Raw genomic sequence first — 21,665 nt, 5'->3', positions numbered from 1 at the left:
CGAAGGGCAGGGTACACGACAGACAGGGAGGTCAGGGCTTCCGTCTTCCTGGCTCTTCACAGCGAGCAGCCGTCGCTGCAGGCCGGCTGGCTGTCGTGAGTCTGCGCCCAGGACACGTGTCAGGATGTACTTCTGACAAAATGATACACCGGCTAATAACCGAGTTTGAAAACGAAAGAGAGGATGACCCACCAAACGTAGGTAATCGTGTGTGAAATAGCATTTGGAGTTGGATTGCTTAGCAATTGCTACGGGTACTTCAAGTCGTATTCTTAACTAAAACTATCCATAACATGGGGGAAGACAACATGATATAGTGAGAATTCTAGAAGAACTTGAGTAGAATTGTAACTTCTAATTTCTTGATTTGCTGAGGACTTTTTTCTCATTTTTTTTCCTTTACTCTTTATACCTAAACTCAATATAGCAAATCTCATGTTTGGAGGGTTGAGAAAAGAAATACCATATAACCAATATTGGAAAATATGAACTAAATTGAGTGTAAAAAGGTAGAAACATGGGCATTAAAAAAAAAAAAAAACCAAAAGATGTTATGAAGGAAATAAGTAATACCAGGCATCCATTTTGACTGAAAAAAAATCAAACATTTTTTAAAAAATATATAATGCTGAAGAAATAAAAACCAAAACAGAAGAGCTTTATGTTAGGTGCAGAATAATGTGCATAGGCAGTTATCAGGCAGACATTCCATATTCAGTCTGGCCGGAGAGAATTGCTATCCAGTGGCCCAATTATGAGCGCTGGCCATAGACCCAGATCAGAACAAAGCCCCAGTCCTGAGATATTGACTGAGAAAGGCTGGGAAGGCAACTGGGCAACCCAGTCAGCTGATCTTCTTGAGCGGTCTTGGTATAGTACCATCAGAACTTATTAGGAGCCAAGACAGAAACCGAATGGTAGAGACAAGTCAAACTGAGAGGAGCATAGACCTCACCTCTTGACGGGTGGAGGGAAGGACGTGATGATGGCCAGACTGTCTACCACAGAGATCCCCAAGGTTTTTGCACTGAGCATCTGGGCATACGAAGTTGCAATCAAGTCAGATGAGGAATACCTCGCAGCAGAGGGTGAAGGAGGCCAAGGTAGGTGGTAGAGACTAGGAGTGTAGTTTTTGGACATATTGAAGTTGAGATATCTATTAAACATCCAAGTAAAGACATCAAGTAGACAGTTGAATACTCAGTCTGGAGTTCAGGGAGAGGTCTGGACCAGGTATCCACATCTGTGAGTCATACTGATATAGATGGTACCCAAAGCCATGAGACTGGATGCGAACAAACACCAGAGGAATAACTAAACACAGAAAAGAGATGAATTCCAAGGACTGGGCTCCAGAACACTTGCAGTCAAGAACTAGCAAAGGTGACTCAAAAGACACAACTAGTGAAGTTACACTAAGTGGTGTGAAACCTAGTGAAGAAAATGTTTTCATGAAGACGTAATCAAAGATCACATTAACTAGTAATTCACTGTTGGACTTCGCATTGTGGAGACGGTTGGCGTCTTTAACAAGACTGTACGCATCAGGTCTGGGGTCCTGGCTAGATCCTACACAGTTCACTCAGGGAGCAGCCCAGGAGGGGCTGGAAGCTGGAATTATAAACCCATGCTCTTGTCGGACAGTCGCAGCTGTAGAGTTAGAAGGACACTGACACGAATCCCTGCACTAAAATGCAGCCTAGTTAGTCAGGTGGAACTTTCAGCACAATCCAGGAGGAGGTAACACTGAGTCACCCGGGCAGACAATTGGCATCACACAATTTTGTCAGCACGTGATAGTGAATGTCATTCAATTCGGACATTAAGAGCCAGAATTTTTTTTTTTTTTTTTTTTGTAAACCAGAAAGGTGGAGAGCTGGGTCTGAGAGGGCCTGAGGTTACCAAGACAGGGAATCAGGCAAGAGATTATCTGCCAGACAAGTCTGTCACTGGGAAGAGCAGAAACATGGTTAAGCAACACATACACAGAAATGAGTTGTTCCCAAGCCTGTATCAGACATTAGCTACAATTTAGGCTGAGTGAGTTTCAATGCTTTACTAAGAGAGGGCAGAGAAGAGAGTGAGGTTGCACCTGGGACCCAGAACAGGGTGAGAACATGGGGCACGGGTGAGGAGCATGGACTGGAGGTGACCGGGGAGGCACGTGAGGACGAAAGTCACCTGCTCATGTCAACCTACGGGGGTGGCCCCGCAAATACGTCTGCTGCGTCATTTAGCAGCATTCACACTCCATACAACTCACCGTGACTGGCCATCAAAAGCCCGCACCGAAATGTATTGGCTCTGACATCTTCATTTAAAATGGAGGGGAAAAGATAAACGGCATTCGTATTCTGCAAAGAGCAGGCCTGAGATTGAGATGTGAAGCCGGATAACTCTGTGACTGATTGATTACCTGCTTCCCCAGCCTGCGCTCTCGGCAGATGTACAGCTTCTCTGTAGGATTTAACAGCTATTAGCAAGTAAGTAAATAAGACAATGGATAGAGACAGCTGAGCAGCCACTTGCCCGTTTTTCTTAAATTTACTTCCCTTCGCTACGTAGGTTTGGAACTGAGATGAGCAGATCTTCCAATGTGAAAATAATTGAGTTTGAAAGTTTCTCCCTTCAGAAAATCATTTTTTTTTCTTATTTTCATGGAAATACTCAGAGCTGTGTGCCTTCCCTTGCAATGTGAGGTGTGATGGGTTGATTCTGGAATCATTTCAGAGCAAGGCTGAGATCCTATCTTCTGCTTTGGCCAAAAAGCGACTGCCCTTCCTCTAGCACTATTCCCAGGGCTAAGAAAGTGCTTCAAGTCTCCCAGGAGAATCCACCAGTGGTTAAGGGTCTTTCTTGCCAGGACGTTCCTCTTAATACTTCACCTCTGCTCCTCTTGTCACAGCTAAGCCTCCTGGTAGAGTTATGAAAAAACATTACAGCCTGTCCAAGGGAGATGAGCCCTGCAGCCTTAATTTCCAAGGTGGCAAAAGTCACGACTGTGAGAGTCAAAACCGCCACTAAGATTCTTGGTTGATACCACGGCCATCTATTAACTTGTCCCTGGAGTGAGCAGCACAGAAGGTGGTAACTGCAAATGCAATGTACCAAAGAGCCTGACCATAGCCCTAAGCAGAGATTCCAACTGTGCGTGAAGCCCTTTGAAAAAGGTATCACAGGAAATAAAGGGGAAAGCTTTTTTTTGTTTGTTTTTTAAACTCCAGAGAAATGGAATTCACTGTAGGCAAAGTCCACCATAGGCGTGAAGAAGGAGCTTGGCGCTGCTCAGCTTTGAGAACTCGGTGCTCCTCTAATGACCAATGAAGAACACGTAAGAAAATGGTGGAAATATACTATCATTTTAAAAGAACTCAAGGTCTTAATCAGGTTGCCTGATTTATCACCCTGCTGTATGACTTTCTAGCTTACAGATATCAGGGTAATTAGTGAATCTTTCACGGACTCAGTTTCCTGTGTATAAAATGGAGATGATAATACCAAGTTCACAGGGAGGTTATGAGGATTAAATGCCTTCAAATGCTAAAATAATATGTCAGATTCAGGATGTTGGCCATTATCACATATGAGGCATTGGGTTTACATTATTATTTGTACACACTGGGATATGTCTAGAAATCTAAGAGCCACTGCACACGTTATATCGCTTCATTCCGTTTGTAAGTTTTAGCAAAGTTCTGTGCCTTCTATTAGCACACAGTTGGTAAATACATATTTGGACACTGCTCTTCTCCTTTCCCTTCCTATTTCTGTGGCAGACATAGGTTAATTACAGCGCTTTTACACCCCGAGACCTAAGGAGGTTTTAGAATGTTTGTCAATATGTTGTTCCCCGCGGCCACCATCAATTAGTCCAATGCTGACGTGAAAATTAAAACTCCTTTGACCTCCCAGATTCAGAGCATACAAGATCTTAAGGAAATGATCTTAAGGAAATCCCACTCTCAGCCACCTCAGAGTCTCCCATCAGTCTCACCAGAGTCTGCTTTGCCACAAATTTCCCAACGTGGTTGACAGGACAGCGGGAAAAGGCTACATGCAGGATAATCCACGTACAGCTGTCAGAGCAGGGCACCCCTGTAGGGAGCCACACCTGGAAAAGCGCCACGGTTGGCCCGAGAATGCTCTGAGCGCTGCCCGTGATCAGCAGGCAGCGATGTCACAAAGTCTTGCTCCAAAAAGACACTGAACGAGGCGACGCGCGCTCAGACTTGGGGCAGATGCGCGGAGGAGGCTGGCGCATGCGCAAGCCAGTGCGCCTGCCCGCCGGGCACCAAGGAGGTGGTCGTTCCTAACAAGCCTCTTGCCTCACTCCCCACCGCGAGAGCTCCTAGGCGCCTGGGCCCGGGCGGCCGGCACAGAAGGCTGGGCTGCCTTTGCTTCTGTTTTGTTTTGTTTTCATTAGGTGAGGAAAGAATAGCCAAGCAAATAAGTATCACAGACAGATTCCGACGTTCACTGGATGTCAAAGAACTCACCTATGGTTACTTATGAATATCCAGCCCCTGTTACATAAAGAAAAAAATTTTTTTTTTCCTTTAAGCGATAAATGAATTTTTAAAATACTGACAGAATTGTGTTATCTTTAATATGCAAAATGTTCAGGAAAGGAAGACATCTAAGAATCACCTTACAAGGACTTATCTTTGATCAAACCATCATCTTTTGCTCATATTTAATCACTTACCTGGAAAAAAAAAAAGCCTGTTTAAATCAGAAGACCTTGGAATAATGAAAATGTCATGTGGATGTGGTTAGATTACAAATGGTTAATGAGGATAAGTAGACTAAATTTTAAATATCAAAATAAGGTTTCTGTAATCCTTAAGAAGGTTGTTAAGCTGTTTGTTTTCAAAATGTCAATTTATTCCATAAATAATTGGTTAGCAATAATAATTGGTTATTCCAATAATAACCAGTTAGCAATTACCTGGACCACACTGTGCCCCATGTCGGGCAAGATAGACCAGAGCACTGATTGTGTTCTTTCCCATTTCTTAGAGTCTAGAGCAGAGGCTAAAAGTCTAGACTTTGGAATCAGGCTTGTGACTCAATTTAGACTCCATAACTTTGCTGTGTGACTTTGAGCAAATTGCTTAGTCTTTCTGAACTTTCATTTTTTCATCTGCTGTTGTCAAAATTACAGATATTAGAGGGCCTGGCATAGTTTCTAGCAGAGTAAGCTCTGGCTATGGTGATCATTATTAGGCTCTCCCAGGGTGCGTGGAGAGAGTGATGGGAAGGCGGAAATCAGCCACACTGTTCTCTGCATAAAATGTTTGCACCCGTGTTTGTCTTGAAAATGCTATTTGAGATGTAGATGAAGATCTGTCATTTTTGAGGAAAAAAAAGTATACAATTAAAAATAGCCTTCCCGCAATGTTCATAGCAACACTATTTACAACAGCCAAGACATGGAAGCAACTTAAATGTCCATCAACAGATGACTGGATAAAGAAGCTGTGGTATATTTATACAATGGAATACTATTCAGCCAAAAAAAAGAATAAAATAATGCTATTTGCAACAACATGGATGGACCTAGAGATAACAATTCTAAGTGAAGTAAATCAGAAAGAGAAAGAAAAAATACCATATGATATCACTTATATGGACTCTGAAAAAAGACACAAATGAACTTATATACAAATCAGAAACAGACTCACAGACATAGAAACAAACTTACCAGGTTACCAGGGTGGAAAAGGGGTGGGAAGGGATAAATTGGGAGTTTGAGATTTGCAGATACTAACCACTATATATAAAATAAACAACAAGTTTATACTGTATAGCACAGGAAACTACACTCAATAGTAGTAACCTATAATGGAAAAGAATATGAAAAAGAAAATATGTTACGTGTACATATAACTGAAACATTATGATCTACACCAGAAACTGATGCAACATTGTAAACTGACTATACTTCAATTAACAAAAAAGGTCTTCCATCTTTTTAATGGATTCATTCGTTCATTCATGGGTTAATAAACTATATTTCAAGCATCACTAGATTTCAGCACTAGTTTTGGCCTGTCAATAGATTCTGGTCTATAAGAATGTGGTCCTCCCCTGTTTCTCCTCCTTTCTAGCTTAGGTTAAACACACATCAGCTATTTCAGAAAGTAATCTTCCCTTTTTAATTTACTCCTAATCCCACAGAACAAACTGAAACCTGATGACAGATCCAGGCACAGGTTGGCTCACTCAGTCCACATTTGGGGAACATCAGCTAGGTGCTGGATACTATGCCAGTTACAGATTGGTACAAATGGCTAAGCAGTTCTCCTGTCCTTTTCTGAACTTGGCATCTACTCTTGGGAGCCTGTTAGCTCCTCAGCCTTCCCATTCTCCACACTCCCTCTGGGGCCTCACTCCCACCTATGATGTCCTTTACCAACTCTACACTGATGACATGAATCCTAAATCTCTTCCCAGACCAGATGCCTTGCCTGAGCTCCAGGCCTACATTTCCATCTGTTGCCACCTGCGTATCTTCACCAACATATCCCAACATGATTCATTAATATATAACTGCTACAGCATCTTATTCCCCAGCCTGCACTCCCTATATCCAATGTATTTAGTTTTTTATCTAATTCTCTCAACATCCCTGAGAGTTAGGTTTATTATTACGTCCATTTTGCAGATGAAATCATTGAGGCACAAAGAAAAGGGCCTCACTTTTCCAAGGCCACACAGCCAGAAGGTGGTAGAGCCAGGGACAGAATCTGGCAGGCTCATTCTGGAACCTGCGTCCTCAGTTCTTTGGCACATCCATCATACATGTAGGTCAGGCTTGGGTTATCATTGCTAGACAGAATAGATCAGATGGTAGTGAACAGCAGTGCTGGTTCATAATTTTAACTACAGAATCCTATAAATATCGTAGGGGATCATAATTATAAGTTACTTTGGGTTCATTTTAACAACACCAGTTTTATGAAAACAAAGTAGTTGAAGTCACTTCTGCAAAAACCCAGACTATGCCAAAGCACAGGGGTCTGAGAAAGCAGGATGCCGCCCAGCAGTGAGCAGTTGGTTCAGTCCGGCTGGAGCACAGAATATGGAGGCTGGGAGGGCACCCTGGAAACAGACTGTGAGTGAACTTTTAGTTATTAGCGAAGGGTTTCGACTTTATTCTGCAAGCAAATAATGGAAGTAAGGGTGGGAGAGTGAGGAAGGGCAAGTTCATGTGACAAAATCATTACTGAGAGCTTCTTAGGAAGTAGGCATGATTCTGGGGATTTGAAATTTGAAGTTCCTACAGTCTTAATGGGGAATCTGATGTAAAATACGCTTGCAGTTTTTAATGCACATGATGAAGCATTACAGAGTGCTGTGAGAACAGTTACAGAGCATCCTGAAACCACCTGTGGTGCCTTATCAGAAAAGACTTCAGAAAAGACGTCCTAGAAGCACTCAGAGATTTGTAATGAGGGGAATTACATGGTCACATAGAGAGAAGGTCCTGCTAGTGGATATGGCCGGTCCAAAGAAATACTGCAGAAGGAAGGTCACTGAGGAGATTATTCTAACAGCCCATGTAAAAGCTGATGGTCACTTGAACTGTGATAATAACTGAGAGGTAAGAACAGAACGAAGAGGACTTTTGGCAACAGTGAGAACAGAAGTAGGAGAATCTACTGAGAGTCAATGTTGCTGGAAAGGAGTTAATGAGAAAGATTCTAATCTTTCTAGTTTGATTACCTGGGTGGCTGATTATGCCATTGAGTTAGGGATTTAAAAAAAAAAAAAAAGGCAGAATGAGACAGGAAGACAATGCATTTAGTTTGGGACACGTTAAGTCAAAGGCACCTGTGATTGGAGATGAATGGTGGGCGGAGATAGCCTTGCATGGGAAATAGTGCAATGCTGTGGACTTAAGTTTGGGAATATCCTGCAGGTCAAAGGCATTTGAAACCTGACAAGATTCTCAGTAGAGCATAGAAAGTATAAAGAAAGGAACTGTGGCAGTGCCGTAAGGCACATTCAAACACAACAAAACAAACTAAATAAATAAATTGATGAGAGACAACATACCATGCAAGACATGACTGCGTGACCTTTGAAGCCCGAATGTGTAAATTCAGATCCTAATTCAACCACTCTGTAGCTCTGTGACCTTGTGCAAGACACTTTAGCATCTTTGGGTATCAGTTTCTTCATCTGTAAAATGAGATCTACCTCAAAGGTATATTGATGTTTAAATAAGTCAATGTTTATAAAGTATTGTGAGTAATGTCTGGCCCTTAGTAAATACAGCTTAGTTTTTGTTGTTGTTGTTGTTGTGGTTAAATACAAAGTATTATAAATCCTTTAGCCCCAAATATTGATCCTCATTTCTCATTCCATGTTATTTCTCTTCTGTGCCTTATTTTTCTGAAGGCTATGGTTTGTTTATCGTATTCTAGTCCTAACTCTAGTGGGTCCTGAATGAAGTACTATTAAATTCACTACCTATTTCATGTTAAAAGAAAATCCCAGGAAAGATAAAATCAATTCTTTTCTTTGCAAAACAATTACCATATAAAAAAAATCAGAGAAGTTCTCTCCAGGCATATCACAATGTAATCATGTGTTTCTAGGGATAAAATTGATAAACAATTTTCTCCAAAAACATGTTTCTCCTAGTAGTTTTCTTCTTTTACATTTTTTTTTCACTTTTAAGAACTAAAATGACAAGAAAAAAAGAGGTTTTCATAGATTCAAGCAATTTCAAGCTTGAATTCAAGCACCACTGGAGCTAATGACCTATCTTTGGCATAACCATGGCCATCATGGTCTCCTCTGTGCCAGGAACAGTGCTGGTTGCTCTGTATTCTTCTCAACAGTCCCTTGAGTAGATTATGATGTTTGCTATATAAGTAATGAGAAACATGTAAGAATCTCTGAATCATCTCAAGGTGAGAAAAGTTGACTACATGTAATGAGCCACAACTGAGCAGTTGGTTACAAAGCAAAGCATCGTTCAATGTGGGCCAGTTGTCACCTTCCTCTGCAGTGTGGAGAGGATGAGACTGGAGGTGGGATCTCCTGGCAGTGGCTCCCCACCAAGATTTCCATACTTGGGACTCCTGGGACCTTGGGCTTGTCTTCATGACTTACGGTGACTAGTGGGCAATAAACTTGCCTTTCTGCTCAGCTTACAGAGCATCAGCAACCCCCTCCCCCACCTAGACCCATTGGAAACAGAACGGACAGGAGCTTCTTCGCTAACCAGAGACGCAAGTTTAATATTCTCCTCAGCCTTCGTGAAAGTCTAAGTTGGCCTTTTACCCAGGACTGTTGTCCTGAGACTCTGTCATAGTGATGGAGATAATAATTAGTAGAACCTTAGAGACAGGACTGTCCCTGGAAGATGAACTGTCAGGATTTCTAAAGGAGTTAGATTGAGATAAACTCAAAAGAGAAATAGATCATACATAGGGAAAGGAAGGAAAAAACAGTTTTCCAGCACTTAAGACACCAAAGCAAAGCTAAAACAGATTTAGGGGGAGGGACTGTAAGTAGACAAATTTCCTGGAATAAAATAGTTAGTAAGAAGTGATAAAGAATAACATGGAAAGTTGGTTGTGAAGCATGTTTGTGAAGAGCTTTCAAATGACAAGCTAAAAAGTTTAGGCATCACCCCGTGGTTATTGAAACTGTCAAGAAAGGTAGTGACATGAAAACAGCATTTCAGGGGAATTAATCTGTCTGTAGGGTCAGAGACTGAAATGAGGGTATAGAGAAGGAATTCAGATTATTCTGAACTTCCAAGTCTGGGAGAATATCTTGATATGTGTCAAAAGAAAGAGCACCGCCTTAGAGAAGCTGTTTCCAGTTCCTTCCAACACATAATCATACTTCATTCAAGGGCACACTTTTTTTCTATAAAGTCTATATAGTAAATATTTTGAGATTGTGGACATACAATCCCTGTTACAACCATTCAACTTACTGCTGTAGCCCCAAAGCGGCTTTAAACAATATGTAAATGAATAAACATGACTGTGTCCCAGCAAACTTTATTTATAGACCCAGAAATCTGAATGGCATGTAATTTTCATCGGTTATGGACTATTATACTTCTTTTGGTATTTTCCAACCACTGAAAAATGTAAACACCATTCTTACCTTGAAGGTTGTGTAAAATTAGGTGGTGAGCAGGATTTGGCCTGTAGACTGGAGTTAGCAAACCCTTGGTTTACAGGACATCAGGCAGAACTCTGTCCAACATCATTCTGAAACTTTGGGTTCTCTTCTGAGTGCTTCTGTTGAGCCCTTGGAAGGAGATCGTTGAAATGTTGAGTGAAGTGGTAAAAGTTGAAGGAGACAACTAACTAGGTAGTAAGACTAACCATATTAACCACTGGGGGCAGTGGGGTAACATGTGTACCTATATACTCCAATCCAACAGCTGCTTACCGGAAACCTTTAGAAAAAAAGGAAAATCGGTCAATACGTATTACTTCAAACACATTCTGCACTTAGTGTTTTAGCAATCGCACAGGGAAAGGCAAGTGGTGGGTCTTGCTTCTGTTCATGTCACTTACGATGCTGGTAAAGAAACTGGCACAGCGCAGTCCATAAACAAGTGCTGTGGGCAGGAGCGCGGAAGGAAGCTTAGTGTGAGTCCAGCAGGTAAAGTTGGAGCCACCATGGACAAAGAATTTCCATTTGGAGAGAGCAGCCAAGCTACAGTGGGTAATGAGAACTAGCCTAGGAATAGAGGGAAGAGGAAGGTGTGAGCATAGCATAAAGGAAGAATTGACAGGACGTTGCTAGTTGAGATGTGAAGGATGAAAGAGGAGTCAGGCCTTAAATGTTTGGAAATTCTTTCACTATAGGATTCAGCGCCACTAAGAAGCACACAGCACTGAGAGGCAAGGGGTCCCGGGGAGGCAGTGAGAAAACAGGAACTAGGAAGCTGGAGGCTAGCACGCCACACCAGCACATCACACACGCGAACTAAAATCTGATAGATGTTAGGCTGAATTATTTGCAAGTGTGGGGAGAAGGGACCCTATTAATACCCACATGTTAGCTATTTATTAAAAGCTTTAGATGGAAAATAAGGGAGAAGTGATAGCATCATGCCATTGATGGTCCAAATAAGTAAACAGTCTTCTGCTTCACATTATATAGAATCCACCCCATTTCTTCAAAGTAATTTCTTCTGACCACTTGGCACTAGTCACGTCTTATAAAGCAAGTATCTCCAAACATATTTCATTATTTATCTTCAACTTGTTTTTCCTCTTAGTTCTGTTTATTTATCCATAAGCATATGGGAAAAATGAACACTCAACATGGTAAATAATTTACGTGGAGGTGTGTATAATATTGGAATCAGGAAAGGGAAAGTTTATAGAAACAGCCACCGCCAACCCTTAGCGCTGACTCTTGGTTTTCTCTGCCTCTTCCCTATCTGCTGCTGTTAGGAGGGGTTGCTAGGGTGCCTGCTCCCGAAAAGAGTCCCTTCCTGGGACTGTTCACCCAAAGCAGCAGGGCAGGTGGCAGGGAGACATACCAGCTCTGCCTGTAAGTGGACCCAGGCATATGTAGAAGAGGCCATTTTTTTATATATACAGAATGGAATAGAGACCAAAAAATAGGATGATTGCCTTCCTTGTTTAGACTCATAGACAAGTAAAGTTTTTTGGCTTAATTCTAAGTTAGTCCCTTCCGTTGTCCATGTCAAAATGTAATCAGCTGGCACTCTGTAAATGCTTGTTGCAGAATTAAATTTCTTGCCATTTTCCTACAACTGTTTATATAACAATGAAATAGTTTAGGACATGAAAACTTCTGAAAATTTTGAAATGCTTAGGATTTAGATTAAAATGTCCTCAATATTGGCCAACATTTAACCCATAATCATAGCTTTAAAAACTCACATGAAAATAAAGTGACTGATACACACCCATCAGCCGGCCTCCTTAATTATTAATTAGGAAAGATTTAGAAGTGGATCCTTTCCTGATTTGTTTACCTTTTGCAAAAGAGAGCTAGTTCATTTATGAAATTAAAAGCGACTTGCTCAAGGGTAGGGCGGTGGGGTATAGCTCAGTGATAGGGCACATGCAAACCCCAGTACCTCCATTAAAAAAAAAATTAAAATTAAAAAAAAATAAAGTGACTTCCTCAAGATGCTGCAACTAGCCAGAGGCTTCAGGATTACAATTCGCCTTTAATGTGCTATGAGGTACAAAGAACACCTGGTTCTTAGGAGACACAGAGGAGGCAGGAGAGTCCTTATCTGTGACCTCACTCCCCCGACCAAGTCGTGCCGCTGCCAGTAAGTGTCCACGAATGGTGAGCTGCTTCTCTCTTCATTACAAAATACTTACTGGAAATAAATTATTCAGCCAATATTTAACCAAAGACATTATAAGTTGCTTCACTACAACAACCATAAATTGATATATTAAAATTTCTACAGATTACTGTAAAGAGAGAAAATAAGTAAGCATAGAAAAAATGCAAATCAGTATTAGACTAACAATATTATCTCAGTGTATCACTTAAATACTCCCATTTCCTTTCCACGTCTCTCTTCATCTTAATTCGCCTCCGCATTAATCCAGCCAGAATTTGAATTAGTCCAGATTAGGTCTTAATATATGGTTTACAGCTTTTTACTGGTGCTCAATTGTGCATTTTCATCCAAACAAGTATAATATTTCTGTCAGATTCATGTAAAAGCAGTTTTTAAGTACACAGCAAATTGTTATATTAAAATATATTTTTCGTATTTTTTTTTCATAGACTGGAGTCAAAGGAGCCTTTCCTGTCTGTTGGGTGAGTATTCGCCTAAATTTTTAAAATCTCAATTCTCTAATAGATTTCTAATTCAGATTAACAAGGTCTTGTGAGTACTTCCAGTCATTCAACCCCATATTCAAAGTCATAACCTATCATTGGTACATCGTTTTCTCAGCAATAAGGCCGTCTACATTTAAAAGACAGCTAAGGTGGAGGGTATAGCTCAAGTAGTAAGGTGCATGCTTAGCATGCACGAGGTCCTGGATTCAATCCCCAGTACCTCCTCTAAAAATAAATAAACCTAATTACCTCCCCAACACTGCCAAAATAAGATAATTAAATAATACAATAATAAATTAAAAATATTAAAAAAAAAAAAAAGACAACTACAATGCTCCCTAGGCTGTTTTGTGATCTCAGAAGTTTAACTAATGACTGTGTAGGAGATCCTGCATCCTCTATAAAAGCCAAAAAGATATGCAGTGATTATCTCATCACGATAAAGGTAAGCTCCGATTGGTTATAAAAATTCCTCTGGACCACAGCCCCATCATCCTTAGTCTGCCCATTCATTTTTGTACTGTTTCCTTTCAATCTGCTCTATTCAGTGTTTCTTCCCCCTTTTCCTCTAAATCTGTCTCCAAAATCTTTATCTATGGTTTTCCCTTTCTTTCATTTCCCTTTTATTTGCCTGCTACTCACCCTGACTGCTTCTCTGAGCACAGGCTGAGGAGCCCTGGGGCAGATTCATGCTTGTGCTCTCTGATTGTATCATTTGAGCCAAGGTACCTGTTTAGTCAAAATATGCTGTCAACAAGAATACACGTGTACTATTTTTAGGCATTTAGCTAATGCAGAATCAGCAGAGACGTTTTTATTGATCTATCACATGACCTATTGACTAATATTAAAATGTCTTATTAAGGGACCCTTGCATGGTCAGCATTATGATTGATGTTATAAAGTATCAAAAAGCATCGGAAGGTGTGCTGTCTAGTTTAGAGGAAATCATGCTGTCTTTGATGGGAAAATAAAATCCCATATAGGGAGTCACTTACACTCATGCTTAAGGGGCAGAAGCATGGGATGGAGTTAGATTTTTAAATGATCACATCAATTTTTGTACTCTGTTCACAGCCATTGAATATTTCTGTCACTCACTGAACAGCCTGGTTCCCTCTGCCCTTCTACTCAAAAGCATTTCACAAGGCCATTTGAATCACAAGAATCACAATAAATGTTAGGGGTGCTGGGAGAGAAAAATGGAGTGATTTATTGGAGGACTTCATGAAAAATGAAAGGTCAAGTTGATTGGGTCCCCCAAAATTGTTAGAGCGTCCTTCTTTCCTTCATTCATCATCAGCTCCTATTGTTAAAAAAATTTTAAGCCTGAAGTAATCTCTTTTGTTGAATGCATGTGTCCTGCCCTCAAGTCCAGACAGCTGAGATAGCTTCTCTTCATGCCTCACTTAGCGTAGTTTCTGCACACATTTCCTGCTCTCCCGGCTACTCTGAGATGGAATCCATTTTTTATCGTATACCTCTGTTTCACAAGGGCAGACCTGAAGTCGTCTTTGCTTTAAACTTGCTAGGAGTTTAGAACTCAGTATTAGAGCAGTGAGAAAAAGTTTTCCAAAAAGAATGATGCATCACTCAGCAAATACGACTCAAAATGGGAACACTGGCATGGCAGTAAGAAAATACTGCTTTCCTTAGATATGTCTTAAAGTGGGGTGATACAAGTGTCCCAAAGACTTCTGCTGTCTGGATATTTTAATTTATTGATATAAGAGTATAGGATGATAGTGGGCCTAATGGGCATATATGAGCCTACCAGGCAACAGACAGTCTACTGTAAAAATCATACTTCAGATTGTGACTTTAATTCAGTCACTTGCCAGAGGGAATAAAGTCATGACATACTGTCTACGGTATCAGTGGACATCAATATAAAAGGTTGAGTTTTTCTAGAACCCTGCACCCCTTACTTACATTAATTTTAATTCTATGGTCAATAGAAAATTACATTACTGAATAAATCAGTACTAAATATTGCAGACTTCACTCCATTGCCTGGCAGTGTCTTAAAGCACTTGTTAACATATATGCACTTCCAGAAGTTGCTTTCCCCCTCAGGCTCTGACACTTACAAGATGATTTCATTAGTTTAGTTAGTTACTTAAACTCCCAAGTTTCCGGTCCCTAGTTGGTGGAATGGAGAGCAAAAAAGAAAATGTAGATCAAGCATTTAGCACTATTCTTGGCACAGAGGAGCTGCTCACAAGTGTTAGCAGTTAGTGTGGTTGTGGGAGGTGTACTTATACAGAATACTCTGAAAAATTAATCAGAGAGTCTGAAATAGTTCAGAGAAAAAAATACCACTTTTACAAGCTACGCTTTGACTTACATGTGGAGATCAAAAGAAATTTTTATAATAGAAAAAAATGAAAATTGTGAACGGAATAAAGATGAGGACAGATATTCTGTTTTGCATGTGAATGATCAACACTAATTCTCATTTAAGTTTTTTAAATGGAAAGAAATATTGATACATTTTTACGTGCGTCTCTTCTTAAAGTAAATTAGGGAACAGAATTCCTCCTTTGATAAATGTGCTACCGTAATTATGAAATAAAAGTTTTAAATGTCACAGACATAAATACAAACTAAATAGGCCAGTGGAAAAATCTTTCAAAGTTATAACACAAGGAAATATTTGCTTGTTAAAGGTTAGGAGATTGTTAAAAGATTAAGGAATTGTGAAAGGAAGTTAAGTGAAATCTCAGATCTCAGACCTTCAGCCCTGCGTTGATGTAAGAGAAACTTTCTTTCATATACACCAGTAAATGATTAGTAAAATAATATCATTAGGAAAAATTAAACCTAAACTTTAGCCTCGAGTGAGGCATGAAGGCTCATCCCAGAGTCTGATTCTGTTCATCCAGGTAGGTCGAGAGATACAGTGTTTCCAAGGCTATCTAGATAATCCTGGTACCAGCCAGGCCTGGACCCATTGTCTACAACGTGCTTGGAGCCTCCCTCATCCTTCCTATAAGAACATAGACAGGTTGTTCTTGTAGACATTTACAGTCTGTAGAATCGCCTCAGAAGGTCTTTGAAATACAGCCTCTTGTGGTCTCCCCCTGTCTTGGATGCATATGGTGGAGGTGGACACGCTGATCTCAGAGTGCAGCCATCTGAGACCAGGATAGATGAAGGAGACCAGAAGGCGTGCCATAGAGGTCACCATGGTGCACACGGAGCACACTGCCTGTGCTCAGGTGCATAAAACTCATTCTGATGTTGTCCTAAACCTAAGGCTCTGATTATATTAAATTAGTAAATAGTGGTTTCATATCTACTAAATATTGGATTATATGTTAAGAAAATGTTTTATATTTAAAATTATAAATTTATAACACAAATGTTTTATTTACAAGTAATATATATTACATATATAAATTTATTAAAATACATAATCTAAAATACTTTTTTATTACAAATATAATACATTTAAATAGTAGATTTAAAAATTCATGTTCTTTCCTATCTCACTCACCTAACAGTAAAAAATATCACTTAACTTTGTTTTTTAGCAGGGAGTTTAGGCTTGAATGTTAAATGAATACTAAACGGCCAATATTCTACTCATCCTCAAAGCGCTATATTTTAGAGCAATTTAGAAAATTCCTCTGGCAAATGTTTTTCTTATATGTGGCATCAGATGGATTCTGATTTGGGAAATAAGCTGAGAGAGAACAGACATCAACTTTGCATTTGGAAAAGTGAACAAGAACCAAGAGATGGTCTCAATTAAAATTCTAAGACAATAAATCTGAGTTTAAAACTAGTCTTGCCTTGAAAAAGCTTTTTACAGCTTTTTATTGAAAAATAGAGCTGAGGAGAAAAAGGAGGCTCCTGTTCATTTGACATTTGAGATTCATGATTCAGAAGGACATGCCGAGACATTGCACGAGTTCCCTTCAAGTTCAAGTGACTGTCGACACTCTGCAGACACTGAGCCACTTTAAGAGTGGGCCCAAGGCACTAAATGAAATTTTCCATGTAAATTATTTCTTCTTATCTCTTTAGCATGAAGTTAACCTTTTGCAAAGACTTTTTATGTGAATCCGTTGTTATTTTGGAATTGACACGTTAATTCATACCAATTTTTCAGTTGATGAATTTTTGTATGACTAGCTTTAACATGAGGAGGATTATTTACCGCATGGGTAAATTTTTTTTCAGACTTTTTCCAGTGTATTAGAATAATTTAAATAACTCAGAAGAGTTTACAGTTGTTATCGACATAGCTCAGAATATATTGTTTCTCAGGCTTGGCTGAGAGGCATTCAAAAACACACCGAGGATGCAAATACCAAAATGATTCTATTTCTCTAAGTGGAGGCACTGGCTCTGTGAGGGGCCCAGCCACTCCTGGAGTTCCTGCACCCCCTGAGAGATACCAGATCTATCCTATTAAGTCCAAACAAGAGGGACCTAACACTGCCGGGGCAGCAAAGCTCGCCATGCAATTAAAAATATTCCTCACATAATTGCTAACAGCTATATTTTGTTAAATAATTTTCCTTGGAGATCATTTCCCACTTTTCTTTCTAGACCTGGAACTGAACTTGGATCTTCAGTATATTTCTGCTGTCGTTATAAAGATGTCCTTTAAACTTTGACACTCTTAGTAGTCAAAGATTTACCCAAGTTTACTTTTGTCCAGGTTTTGTTTGAGACCTTGTATTTACTAACAGATACTACACATTATTTATTATACCATTAGCTACCTGTTTTAAGAGACTAAATTCTGCAATCTGATTTCCTTGGTTTGAGACCCATCCTGACATTTCCTCCCAAGGTGCCTTGGGCAATTCGTTTTATTCCTCTGAGCCTTCATTTTCTCCCTTGAGGTGGTAACTAACCCTTAAGGCTGTTGTAAATGAGAAAACATTGCAAAGTGCTCAGAACAGTATCTGACACACAGTACACAAGAAATAAATATCAGTTGCTATCAACAGTCTGCAACAACTAAGTGATAAATCTTTCCCAAAAGAGTGAGTTCCTCTGAATTACAGAAATTCCAACTAATTAAGTCCAAAAGCCTGAATATTCTAGAAGAGCGGTAACAGAACTGAATTCTTGGAAAAGAAATTCAGAAGAGAATGAAATCAGCAGAGCAGTAAAGAACTGCTTTCCTCGGGAGACCTTTGAGGAAGATAGACAAGAAAAAAATAAAAATAGCGCAAAGACAGGAAGACAGTTTGGGAATGTGCTTAGATTTGTATTAAAAAGCACAATATTCAAAACCTTAATAATAGCATAAAACCAAGAAAGTAATACCAGTTTAGGGACAGTTGTAACAGAGCATCAAAAAGTAAAAACAGAATTATATGACTGCTGTAAATCGACTGGTGTTTACCGATCATTTAGGAATTAAGAGGTTGTCTTAATCTAGGAATTGGGACGTTGAAGAAATTGGCCAGACGGCCAGGAATATTTTCAAGACAGAAAAACAGGACCTGAGTTGATCCTCAAGGTGAGGTAGGAATTCAGTAGAGCAGTATCAAGAGGAGCCTTCCTGGAAGGCAGCATTGGGCGAGCAGCAGCAGAGAGGAGACCGCGCCAGGCACATCAGACCCCCAGCCTCACAAGCTTGAAGGCCCATGAAGAGACCGGAGACAGATCAGATGAGCAAGTTAAAGCCGTAGCTGAATGCTGAGAAATTGCTCTAACTCAGGGAACTGCCCTTACACTCTGTGGATTCGGGACAGTTACTGGATGGTTATATGTGGACTTGCGCCTCTGCTTTGCTTTTCACTGAAGAGTGATGTTCTCCAAAATGAGGTCACAGTAGAGCCACGTAGAAAGCTGTTGCAGTAGAGCAGCATGATGTGAAAAGACTCAGGACTTGAGCAGGGTGGAATCCCCTCCACCTGTTGGAAAGGCTATTATCAAGGAGACAAATGATAACAAGTGTTGGTGAGGATGTGGAAAAAAAGGGAACCCTTGTACACTGTTGGTGGGAATGTAAATTAGTGCAGCCACATACTATGGAAAACAGTATGGAAGTTCCTCAAAATTAAAAATAGAACTACTATACGATCTAGCAATCCCACTTCTGGGCACATATGCAAAGGAAATAAAATCAGTATCTCTGAGAGGTACCTGTACTCCCATGTTCACTGCAGCATTATTCATAATAGCCAAGATGTGGAAACAACCAAAGTGTCCGCTGACAGATGAATGGATAAAGAAAATGTGATAATATGATAGATAGATACATACACACACATACACGCACATACACAGTGGAGTATTATTCAGTCTTTAAAAAGAAGGAAATCCTGGCATTTTTGACACTGTGGATAAACTTGGGGAGGACGTTATGCTAAGTGAAATAAGCCAGACACAGACAAATGCCTCATGATCTCATGTATATGTGGAAGCTAGAATAGCCCAACTCAGAAACAGAGAATAGAATTGGTTGCCAGGGAGGAGGGGGAAATGGGGCAACAAAGTTTCATTTAGCAGGATGATGAAGTTCTGGGGAATTTACAGTTTCAGCATGGCAACTACAGTCAACAATACTGTATTGTATACCTGAAATTTGCTTAAAAAAATAAAAGTAGATCTTAAGTGTTCTCATCAAAAAAAAAAGTATGTGAAGTGATGGATATGTTAAATTAGCTTGATGGAATCCATTTCCTAATGTGTATATATATCAAAACATCATGTTGTACACCTTACGTGTAGACAACTTTCCTTTGTCAAAAAAAAAAAAATAAGATCCCTAAAAGAAAAAAAAAAGAATGGAAAGGAAATGCCTGATGATGAAATATTTTGTTTAGTAATATCAGCATCAGTGAGTGACAGTGATGTCTTAGAGTTTTCTCAACTGAATTTGCTGGGATCACGGTGACAGAATGACAAGATAAAATCCAGGTGTAGAAACAAAGGAGACGTTAACAAGACACTGCCCCTAAGCTTGAAATATGCCCACCTGACATGGTCAGTTCAATGCCTATCTTTTGATGGTGTGGTTTCAATTTTCTCTAGGTCTCCAGGGAAAAAGGGAAAATGGGATAAAGCCAATTTTCCTCTTCTAAAAATCTATTTTTTTTTTAGTTTTTTTCAGACTCAGTGCTATGCTAGCACAAAATTAATGATTCCTTTAGCACTGGCACTGGTTTTGTTTTTTCCCAAGGTCCTCCAGGCTACTTCTCTGGAGAGTACACACAGTTGCCACAGCGCTATTTTTGTCATCCAAAGCAGTTGCGCTTTCAAGCCTGATGCTACAACTGTAATTTTAATTTATCAACCTGCCACTCAGTGGAATGCTGTAAAAACATTTGAAAGCTTTAACCCATCGTTTATTTCTGCACTTGTCAATGACACTCTTCTGTACTTGTCAAAATCATTTAAACTGCACTCTGAGGGCATGCACAAATACCGCCGATAAACTGGGTGATCAATCACGTATGTATGTATTTTGACAGTGGTGCCTTGAACGCATGGGTTCCAAGACACATTTTTTTTTCTGAAGCAAGAATGCAGTCAATCTTCAATAATAAAATACGGTTGCATCATCAAAGAGCCTTCCTCCATTCTTAACAATTTAAAAATGTCTTGGGGAACAGAGGGGCTGATTGCAACTGAAATGGCTTTTATTTCTTCAGTGAAATGTTCTCCTCAGGGAAAAGGGAGTAATTGCAGATTATAGCAGGCAGGAATGTAGTGTTAGTCGGAGGGAAGAAAATACATAGGATCATTAAATAGATTTATTTAAGTTCTGCTTATAAAGAAAGCAGTGGTGCAGGACTTTATAGCTCATGATATTTCAAGAGAGTGTTATCAGCACTTCCCCTACTGTCAAATTCGTTCGTGTAATAAAGTGTCACATTAAGCCAAATGTCACAGCTCATATCAGTTTCACTTTGAGAATTGGTATCATTATATATCACGGACAGCCTCTCCCCAAAGTCTGGATGAGATCTTTGACCGTAATAAATTAAGGCATTTAAAATTAGTCTATCATTTGATATCAATATATGTAAAAGTAAAAAGCACCTATTTAGTCATTAAATCCATTCAACTCAATAAGAAATCTGATCTCATACAGGCTATATGTCTGTTTAAGATAAAATGTTAAAATTGTAACTTTAATAATATTGGCTAAATAATCTAACTGTATCTTCTAAACTCCTGGCCATAGCAATCTTCACCATTTAATTTTAATTTTATTTTATTTTTAATATACTTTTATTGACATGCAGTCAGTTTACAATGTCGTGTCAATTTCTGGTGTACAGCACAACACTTCAGTCACACAGGAACATACAGCCATCCGTTCTCATGCTCTCCTTCACCACAGGTCACTACAAGATATTGAATATGGTTTAAAAAGGCAAGTCTAATGAGACTTTAAAATCTGTGGAGGATTGAGGATCACTTCCTAGCACACAATTCTAACTTAGCCAAACTAATTGGTGGATATCACAAACCTGTATATGAGAAAATAAATAACTGAACTTAGCATACATAAAACCCTACGCATGAGAAGAACTAATCTTAAGTGATATTATGGAATCAAATCTAAAAGAATCAGGCTTTGACAGGTATATTAACTTACACAACTGCCACTGTTTCCTTATTGTTTTAAAGAAAAACCAGCACTATTCTTGAGGAACACATTGGGAAGGGTAGGCATATATATAATCTGACTGATGAAAGATATACTTATCGAAAATGTGTATGAATATAATAGAAACGGTGGCTCAGATAACTTAGATGTCATATGTAGAAACACTGCATGAAGAGAGTGCTATTGATTCAATTTGAAATGAGATCTTAGCCTCATACTTTTAAAAATCTGTCCCGAAAACAATTGC

At 39.5% G+C, this 21,665-nt stretch overlaps 1 protein-coding gene across 10 annotated transcripts in view; it reads left to right on the top strand.

The window, feature by feature from the left end:
- RALYL (RALY RNA binding protein like) overlaps nt 1–21,665 on the top strand; it is a 585,337-nt gene that overhangs the window by 491,733 nt on the left and 71,939 nt on the right. For all 10 annotated transcript variants that reach the window (XM_032470310.1, XM_032470312.1, XM_032470309.1 and 7 more), the window contains one exon: nt 12,772–12,804. In XM_032470310.1, the coding sequence (XP_032326201.1) occupies nt 12,772–12,804 (33 nt within the window). The remainder of the gene's footprint in view (nt 1–12,771; nt 12,805–21,665) is intronic.

The sequence above is a fragment of the Camelus ferus genome, chromosome 29, assembly GCF_009834535.1.
Source record: "Camelus ferus isolate YT-003-E chromosome 29, BCGSAC_Cfer_1.0, whole genome shotgun sequence".
Taxonomy (NCBI): Eukaryota; Metazoa; Chordata; class Mammalia; order Artiodactyla; family Camelidae; genus Camelus; species Camelus ferus.
Note: the sequence above shows the minus strand (reverse complement) of the source record. Positions and strands in the feature narration are given on the sequence as shown.